Below are 9782 nucleotides of genomic sequence, written 5' to 3'. Positions count from 1 at the left end.
AAAATTAATAAGACAGTGTCTTATTATCGGGGAAACACGGGTAGTAGGGGCTACAGACTTTCTTTTTATTTAGGCAGATGGATGGAGGTAGAGTGGTAGGCAGCTGATTTCTCTCAGTTCCTGTCATTTGACTGTGTTTTCTCTCTTCCCTGCAGAACTCTTCACCGTAGGAGCCTGCTCCCCATCGGGTACACCACAGATTTAGGGAGTCTTTGCTGGTCAACCACAGGACACTGGCCAGTGCTTTCATGTACATTTGGTCAGTGACTTGAGAATTAGCTTAAGAAGGAATGTTGTGCTGTGCCTCTGATGTCTTAGAGATTTAGCTCCGACCGAGGCTTCTGCCCCTGGCTACACGTGGGCCACTCTTTCTGTGTTGAGTCACCTCAAACGGAAAGCTGAAGTCGTTACTGTCCAAACCCTGTTTCTTCTTCCCAAGCATGTCAGAAAGCTGGCAGCAGCAGCCTCCCCCGCCGGCCCCCCCACAGCAGCCCCCGCCTCCCCCGCAGCAGCAGCAGCAGCACCATGCCGAGCCTCCCCCTGCCCTGGCGGAACACTCGATCCCCCCCAACTCAGCCGAGAATCCCCTGGGCTGTGCCGTCTATGGCATTCTCCTGCAGCCGGACCCCAGCTTGCAGCACCACCAGCACCCCCCTTTGCAGGCCCCCGCCGAGCCAGCCCCCAAGTGCGGGGTGTGTGGCCATGACCTGACCCACCTCTCCAGCCCCCACGAGCACCAGTGCCTGCCGGGCCACGACCGCTCCTTCCAGTGCACTCAGTGCCTGAAGATCTTTCACCAGGCCACGGACCTGCTGGAACACCAGTGCATCCAGGTGGAGCAGAAGCCCTTCGTGTGCGGCGTGTGCAAGATGGGCTTCTCGCTGCTCACGTCCTTGGCGCAGCACCACAACGTGCACAGCGGCAGCGTCATGAAGTGTTCCATCTGCGAGAAGACCTACAAGCCGAGCGAGCCGGCGCCGCCCGCGGCCGCGCCGGCCCCCGCCCCCGCCCCCGCCCCCGAGCCCGTGGAGAAGCCGTACAGCTGCTCCATCTGCCAGAAGCCCTTCCGGCACCTGTCGGAGCTGGCGCGCCACGAGCGCATCCACACGGGCGAGAAGCCTTACAAGTGCACGCTGTGCGACAAGAGCTTCAGCCAGTCGTCGCACCTGGTGCACCACAAGCGCACGCACAGCTCCGAGCGGCCCTACAAGTGCACGGTGTGCGAGAAGACCTTCAAGCACCGCTCGCACCTGGTGCGCCACATGTATGCGCACTCGGGTGAGCACCTCTTCAAGTGCCCGGCCTGCGAGCTGCACTTCCGGGAGTCGTCCGAGCTGCTGCAGCACGCGTGCACCCCCAGCGGCGAGCGGCCCTTCCGCTGCGGGGAGTGCCAGAAGGCCTTCCGCCGGCCCTCCGACCTGCGGCAGCACGAGCGCACGCACAGCGAGGAGCGCCCCTTCCAGTGCGACCTGTGCCAGATGAGCTTCAAGCAGCAGTACGCGCTGCTGCGGCACCGGCGCACGCACAAGACGCCCGGCGCCTCCCCGGAGCCCTTCAAGTGTGCGCTCTGCGACAAGGGCTTCGCGCAGCCGGGCCACCTGGTCTACCACCAGCACGTGCACAATCTGGACAGCATCTTCAAGTGCGGCGTCTGCCAGAAGGGCTTCGACCAGTCCTCGGAGCTGCTGCGGCACAAGTGCGCCCAGAGTGCCGAGCGCCCCTTCAAGTGCACCGTCTGCGCCAAGGCCTACAAGCGCGCCTCGGCCCTGCAGAAGCACCAGCTGACCCACTGCACCGAGAAGCCCCTGCGCTGCACGCTCTGTGAGCGCCGCTTCTTTTCGTCCTCCGAGTTCGTGCAGCACCGCTGCGACCCCACCCGGGAGAAGCCGCTCAAGTGCCCTGACTGCGACAAGCGCTTCAAGTATGCCTCGGACCTACAGCGGCACCGGCGCGTGCACACGGGTGAGAAGCCCTATAAGTGCCCCTCCTGTGACAAGGCCTTCAAGCAGCGCGAGCACCTCAATAAGCACCACAGCGTGCACGCCCGGGAGCAGCAGTACAAGTGCATGTGGTGTGGGGAGCGCTTCCTGGACCTGGGGCTGCTGCAGGAGCACAGCACCCAGCACACGGCAGAGGGGGCCTACCAGGTGGCTGCCTGTCTGCCCTGAGCGGCAGCCGTGCACTGCAGCGGTCTGCACTGCACAGTGGCTTCTGTGAAAGCCGCCTCAGCTCCCCTCAGTCTGTTGTTCGGAGCCTGAGCTGACCTGGGAACGGGGCCTCAACAAGCTTCCTCCCCTTCCCCAGCAACAGGTTTGCAGCCCTTTAGTGGCCATTGGCCTTTTGAGGGCCAGTTAGCCCCCTCTCTGTGAGAGAAATTAAGAGCCACACCAGATCAGAAACCAGTCTTTTCCTCTTCCCCAACCCCTAAGAGTGGAAGACAGCCTGCCAGGCCCTTCCTCATTTTTTCAGCCTAAATAGAAATGAAACTGGGCCATGAAGAACAGTCCCGCGGCTTGTGAGAAGACTGCCACGGTGCTTGCTGAGAGGAGGAGGTCTGCTTGTGTGTCCCAGTGGCAGGGGATCCACGGCAAGGGTCCTCCTCTCCTGTTGTCAGCTCCAGAAGGTAGAACCAAACAGAAACAATCGACTGCAGAGGTCAGCCCTGTAGGAGGCTGGTGCCTGTCCAGTGGAGTTGCCACAGGGGCACTATTTATGAGGGTCTGTTCAAATAGGAAACAAGACAAAGGCTCCCTTACCATTGGGAGAGAAGGATTGAGAGCCTAATGGGGGAGGAAGCCTCTCTCTTACTGAGGGTTAAATGATCAATTTCCCTATTTTAAGGGCAACTTCTGCCATCTTGGGGTTAATTAGCACTTCATAACATGCCATCTTATAGTGGCAAACCTTTGCAGGGCAGGGCCACTGTGAATGATGACCAGAATACATGGAGGCTGCAGGTGATGAGGAAAAGTCCAAGGGCAGAAAATGGCACCAATGACTTTTTTTTTTCCCCAGGGGCATCTGTTCTCCTGCCCCTTATTTAAATAACAATGTTAGGAGGCTTCTAGTGAGATTGAATGGGTGGGAGCTAAGCTTCGCCCTAAGCCTGTTCTCCCAGTCAAGACCAGGTTTGGTCTTGTAGGTTGGTAGGTACGGGGAAGGGCAGACTTTCAAGGGAGAGTCTGGTTGTGGTATAAGGAGTGAGCATTGTTTGTGGGTAGTCCTTCTGTCACTTGACTCCTTTCCTCTCCAAGGGAATGATTCTATTGAGTTGTGACAAGAAAGGAGCATTCCATAGCCAGCAACCTGGGTGGCCCTGTTTGTCTAAGCTGATGCAACCCCTGTTGTGGAGACCATGCGACCAAGGATGCTTCAGTCAATGTCTGAACACTTCCTGGGTCAGAGAGGTGATTCCTGGAGTTTACTTTGGCTGCTTGGGGGGCACTTTGAGTCTTTTGGGGGGGGGGGGGGGAAGGGGGAAGGAGTAGAGGATTGGGAAGAGTAGAAGAAGAGGAAATGGATATTTAAGTGGAGCAAAGACAAGTAACCAACCTAATAACCACATGGCCAGAGCTGGCCCCATGCATGCTTCCTGCCATATTTAATGGTGTGGTAGGCCTCGGCTTTTCTTCAAAAACCATTTGTCCAGACCGGGCCTACTCGTGCCCCCAAGAAAATACCAGGACATTTGGTGCAAACTAGGAGAAAGACTAAATGTTTTGTTTTTTAGCCAACATCCCACTCTCCTCCCTCCCACTCTACCTGTCCATGGTCCTGGCACTTGAGAGAGGACCAGAAGCAGTTTGATCAAGGGGTCTGACAGTGGAGCTGTCCTCGATCTCAGCTTTAAGGAGTGTAAAAGGAAACAGACCTCCTCCTCCTCCTCTTCTCCAAGAGCTCCATTTCCAGGCCAGCCCTCAGGGAGCGGCTCCTTCCCACTTGACTGTTAAGCTCTTTGTACTTTATGCTGCCTCCAGAGACACAGAACCTGACCTTACAAAAGTTCCTGTCTGCTCTTTTTCATTTTGCTTTCTAAAAGCAGTTTGTTGATATTCACAAAGTTGTATAGTTTAATTTCATGTCATTTTGGATCTTCTATAAAAAAGATATGCAAAAAAAGAACTCCTTTAGGTAGCCATTTTGGGTGTTGTTATCACATAGGTATGCTTTTGGAAGTAAAAACACAGTCACCTCAAAAGAAAGCTCAGTTATTCAAATCAGCCTTAAAAGAGGAGAATGGGAAACTGGCAGGTAATGGGGAGTTCCAGAGTCACCTCAGTGGAAGGTCATTTCCCTCCTCCGGGAGGTGCTGTGCCCAGCACATAGGTTAGCAAATGATTTTAAATCCATTCATTCCTCCCCATGAACCCCACTTGGGGTGAGTTGCAGATGGAAGCAAGTGTCCCAATACTTCAGAATTCAGCAAATACTCATCAAGGACCTGCCATGGACAAGATCCCTGGGCTCAGTGTTAAGGATACAGGAATGAACCAAAAAACGATAGTGTCTGAACTAGGAATGGTTATGACCTAATGGTGGTCTACCAGTGAAGTAATGTGGAAGTGCTTCCTGGGGATTTAGGATGGAAGGGACCTTAGAGCTGGTCTGGTCTAACCCCTTGGTTTTACAAATGAAGACACTGAATGCTAGAATCCAAATGCCTTGTAGGAGCCCACATGGACTTTAAGTAGTAGAGCTTGTTTGGGCATCCAGGTGGTCCAACTTTAGACCTCTTGGGTCCTGAGCTGGACCCGGAAAGGAGAGCAAGATTCTGTAGCTAAGAAGAGTTTCAGACGAGATTGGAGAATAGCTTCAGTCCTCTTTGGCTAGGAGATGGAGTATGTGACAGGGAGCAGGAGATTGGAGTTACAAGATAGAGGACCCAAAGATCTCAAAACATGACCAGGGAGCACCTGTGCTTTATCCTCCAGGCAGAGAATGAGTCAGTGGTTAGGGTTATGCATTAGGAAGATCACTGTGACAGCCTAGATTGAATTGGAGGGAGACGCTTAGCGGAGCTGCCAGAGGCAGCCAGGGCCCTGCTGGTCTCTCCTCTTGCGTCTCTTGTGCTCCCACAAATCCCTGACAGAAGGCAGCGCTAGAGTGTGTTCGATCTCCCCACTTCCTTCCTGATATATTACACAGAAAAGCAGAGCACTCCCCATACTACTTGGTACAGAAGTTATTCTGGCCTGTGGAGGCTGCTGCCCTTCCCACCCCTATCTTCTTGTCGCTAGCCTTGGTAGCTGGTTACTTTGCGCCCTCTTTTAAACCTCATTTGCTGGGTCTGCTTGGAATGGAGGTTGGGCAGTCACTGAGAATGAGATGGTATAGTCCTGAGCCACCAAATCAGTCTTTCCTATGGCAAAAAGCTGTGACTTGTTAGCTGCCCTTGACTTCATTGGGTTCCTTGTCTGGCTGACTGTGAAAGAACTTCAGACCAGGGTCATTGGAAGCCATTCAGTTGGTCTTTGGTACCTATGAATTTCCCTTCTCATGTGCTCTCTCCCCTCACTTGGCATTTCTCCCACACCCCAGGTTTCCAGGCCCTCTCCTATTTGTAGAGAGTTGTAACATGAGCAAGGTTAACTCTTGTAACTAAAAGTAGCAGAAGTCATTTCCTATTCCTGGGGTATGTGTTTATTAAGAAGCCTGGACTTTTGCAGACTCTTAAGCTGTGTAAATGAATGAATGTCTAAGGATGGACTTTATGGTATTTGTGGCCAGCATGTCTAATACTCTTGGGCAAGGGACCTTCCCTCAGCTCTTAACATATTACTTGGTTTTTTGTTGTTTTGATTTGTAATTTCTTTAGCAAAGGCATTTGCTTGAGTGGCATAGCAAAAATACCAGTTCCAAAGCAGTCCTCCTACATCATGGGTGTGCACCAGGGTCTGAGATGTACAGTGAGAGTGAGGCCAGATTCTGAGGATGGTACCTGGCAGGTCATTCCACCACAGAGGGGCACAGCTCTGCTGGGCAGGCCCATCCAGAAGTGCCCTGGCCTTGCTGCTCTCATCAGGCACTTGCTTGGGTTGGTGGCACCGCACTCAGGCTTATGTAGCCATGCACTTCTTGGTTGGGAGTGCTGCACAGCTCCCTTCTCTAAGAGCCTCCTTTAGCGTCAGTGGAAGGTTCTTCCCTTTGACTCAAATCGAGGTGAGAGATTAGGCCTGTCTTATTTATTCATTCAGCCTGTCTCCAAAGTGCATTACCTTCTAAGCTACTCCATGCTGTCTTAGAGTGAATGACTCAGTTCATTTTTACGTCCCCAAATTCTCCAGGGTTCTAATATTTATTGGAGGCTAGAGACAAAGGTTTGAATACAGTGTATGCCCCGTGGGCAGTTACATATTGATTGGTAGGGCCTTTTCAGTCCTGTGTCTAATAATTCCTCTGACCCTTGTTATTAAGTCTGTAGTGGGTCTAGCTGGAGAGTGTGGAAGGACCTGGGGTGAAGTAGAATGGGGAGAGAAAGGGTTCGCTCGTTGCAGTCCTAGCACAAGGTTTTATGTATATTGGTCAAAGTGAGAGAAATAGCCAGCCATTCTCTAGGCATACCAGAAGCTGCTGTCCGTGCTTGAGATGCCATCTCCAGGCTGGCAGTCAGAATGTAGAACCATCTGGGAAGACTGATGAACTAGAAGTCTGGAAGCTGGAATGATAGTCCTAGTTCTGCCACTAGCCAAGTGACTTTGAGGCCTGGAGAGGTGACATTGATTTGCCCAGTTTCCTTTTGCAAAATGACGAGGTTAGACGAGGTGCCCCCTTACCCCGGGTCAAGGAAGACAGAGACTGAGAACCAGTTCTGTGCCTGGTGAGGTGGTCTCCTGGAGAAGCTCAGGGTCCTGGTGGGGAGACAGTTTAGGATCTGACATCTGGAGTTAGAAGAGGTCTCCAAGGTCATCTAGGCCAGCCTCATTCTATAGTTGAGGAAATAGACCCAGAGAGGTTGTGATTGACCCAAGGTGGCCCAGGAATGAAGTGTCAAAGGATTTGAACTTAGGCCCTTTGACTTTGGGGTTCTTTCCACTGTGCCTCCCTCACTTCCATCTTCTCATGTTCTGTGGACAGCGAGAAGTCAGAGAGGTGGGTTGAAGTGGGGACATAGGGCTGCCTAGGCCCTCTTAGGGAACATGATTGGACCTGGAGGAAGAGGTAAGATAGTGAGATGATATTGGTTATTTTACTTTGAACTAAAGAGCAGCTGGCTAATTCACGTTGTACCTGTCATCTTTCCTGTTCTCCAGCACAGTAAGTGGGGGTGGGGTGGAGGGAGGGGGGCAGAGTTGGCCTGCTGTGCTGAAGCGCTCATAGGGTCCTAGGTTTAGATCTGGAAGAGACCTCAGAGCAAAGCGCAAATCGGACACTTTGCCGACACCCAGTGGGCCCCGTGACCTAGCTCAGAACCCCCCCAAGAAGGCCTCCCTGTTGGGCTCTGTTCAAGTGTGAACATTCTGCTTCTTCACTCTTCAGCACTCAAGCAATCAGTTTAGGGGTCATTAATTTCCACTTGTTGATACAGGCCTGGGCTGCCTAATGTCATTAATTACTTCTGTGGAAACATTAGGTAAAACACTGGGCAGATCGTTTTATAGGGGCAGTGTTAGAACCCTGCCCTTGGCCGCTAAGTTACCGTGGGATTCCATTACATAACACACTGAGGGTATTGTGGATGGTCAGGACACCTTTATGTGAGGTCTGGCAGTTTTGTGGACAGTGGGTCTCTGTGGCACCTTAGACCCTGAGGCAAGGACCTTTGCTTTTTTTCCCAGGACTTATCTTTTCCCCTCATGGTGCCTAGGACCACGAATGAAGTAAGTACTGGTGTAGATGTTATCAGTGACAATAAGGCCCACATAGAGCACCTACTATGTGCCAAGCACCGACTGAGTATTTTACAGGTAGCATCTGATTTGGTCCTTCTGGCCATCCTGGGATGTGAGGGCTGTTATTCCTATTGTGTGGATGGGGAAACTGCAGCTAGCAAAAGTTAAGTGGTTTGCCCCAGGTTGCACATCTAAGTGTCTGCTGTCAGCCAGGGAAAGATCCGCCAGCTTTCTCTACCAAGACTGGATTGGGCAAGGGGCTCACTTGAGAGCTGGCTTCTGTCTTCTGCTGGTCAGTGCTGCAGTGTTTGTAATGATAACGTTGAAGTATAGAGGAGGCCTGTGGAGCTTGAGAACCATTGGGGTGCACTGGGCTTTTTAAACTAGTGACTTTTTTTTCCATACCTAGTATAGACGACCCTGGATGTTGGGAAGCCAGCTAGCCACTTTGCCGGTGCTTGCAGCTAAGCTTCAGATAAAGCTAGTGAACACATTTGTCAGTTAACCCCCGGAGTCACTCACATCCTGTTCTGCTAAACTGTGTCCCATGCTCCCTCTAACACTCTCTGGGGGGCGGTTGCTCCATGTTGCAGCTATCTGGCCCTTTCTGCTCACCCAGCCTCTTGTTTGTGCTGGTTTAGGATGCTACCCAAGTGTTACAGTAAGTCAGGGCAGGGGTGGGGAACCTGTGGCCTCGAGGCCACATGGGGCTCCGAAGGCTCTGAAAGGGAAGTTGGAAACAATAGCAGAGCAGAAGTCAAATAGTGCTTCTGTGGCTGGGCCTGTTGGGAATTGTTCTGAGGAGCTGAGGCTTTGGAAAGCCAATGACTGGAGAAGGAGGAAGAGTGGCTCCACCCTGGACTTCCTCTTAAGGGCAAAAAGGCACTCCTAGGTAGGCCTAGGGCTGTCACTAAAGTCTGCTGCCAAGTCAGGAGCCCTTGAGGTCATTGTTTAAACTTTAGAACCAAAGATCTTTCCTGATCTGTATCTCGGCTTCCCTGCTTTTGCATGGGCACTGCTGGAGTTAGGTAGGAAGAGATGGTCCCTGGAACAGGGGTCCTTTAGAAGGGAAGCATCCTCTCTTACCTCACTCATTTTTTTTTTACTTTCTCAACTCAATTATGTATATATGTGTATTTACATGCATAACATGAACACATGTATAAGGCATTGTAGCTAGCATACAAAATTTGAAGGTTTTGCAAAGCACTTTACACATATTATTTGATGTCCACAACACTAAGTTTGGTGCTACTTTCATTTTACATATGAGGAGACTTGTCTATGAAGGCAAGTGACTTGCCCAGGATTACCCAGCTGATAGACTTACTGACTCAAGTCCAAAACACTGTAGCACCTAGCTGTACTAAATAGAATGGTTACTTTCTACTCTGTGTGTGTGTACATGTTATAATCTAAATTGGAGGAGTTGAGAAACAAATGGGTGAGGAAGTCAAGGCAATGAATGTAGACATTTTTTTAAAGGAGGTTGTCAATGAGAGTGAGCAAAGAGGTTTTTTTTAAGCATGAGGGAAACTTTGTGATAGCAAGCAAAGAGGAAGGCAGTAGAGAGGAGAAATACAGGGAGGGAATGATGGAAGCCATAAGCTCTGGGAGGAGAGTTTTCGATTAAGGGCACAATTTAGAAGGGTTGGCTACAGGCAGAGAGAAGGGCCATCTTCTGAACTGTGTTCTAGGTTCCTTCCTCCCCCTGACATCACACCATGGCAATCCTGGATTGAAGCCAACCTGGGTTTTCTAGTGGTGCCCCTGCTGTCCTGAGAGAATGAATCTAGATTCAGAGTTGGGAGGGACAGCTCATGTTATAGATGGGGCAAAAGGAGATGAATGACTTTTGAACTCAAGTCTTATGGCTTCAAACCCAGTGTTCTTAATAACATACCATGTTCCCTTTTTCCTTCCCTTTAACTTGACTAGATTAAATTTCTATTG

General features: G+C 51.3%; 1 protein-coding gene across 1 annotated transcript in view; it reads left to right on the top strand.

The window, feature by feature from the left end:
• The window catches only part of ZNF319 (zinc finger protein 319), an 8232-nt gene extending 4110 nt beyond the window's left edge, over positions 1-4122 (top strand). The window contains exon 2 of the mRNA XM_069087591.1: positions 156-4122. Coding sequence (XP_068943692.1) covers positions 441-2168 — 1728 coding nt within the window. The 5' untranslated portion in view covers positions 156-440 and the 3' untranslated portion in view covers positions 2169-4122. The remainder of the gene's footprint in view (positions 1-155) is intronic.
• Positions 4123-9782: the final 5660 nt, after the last annotated feature.

The sequence above is a fragment of the Petaurus breviceps genome, unplaced genomic scaffold (assembly GCF_028583685.1).
Source record: "Petaurus breviceps papuanus isolate PSGF00001 unplaced genomic scaffold, PetGlider_PUasm1.0 182, whole genome shotgun sequence".
Taxonomy (NCBI): Eukaryota; Metazoa; Chordata; class Mammalia; order Diprotodontia; family Petauridae; genus Petaurus; species Petaurus breviceps.
This window is presented reverse-complemented; position numbering and strand designations above follow the sequence as displayed.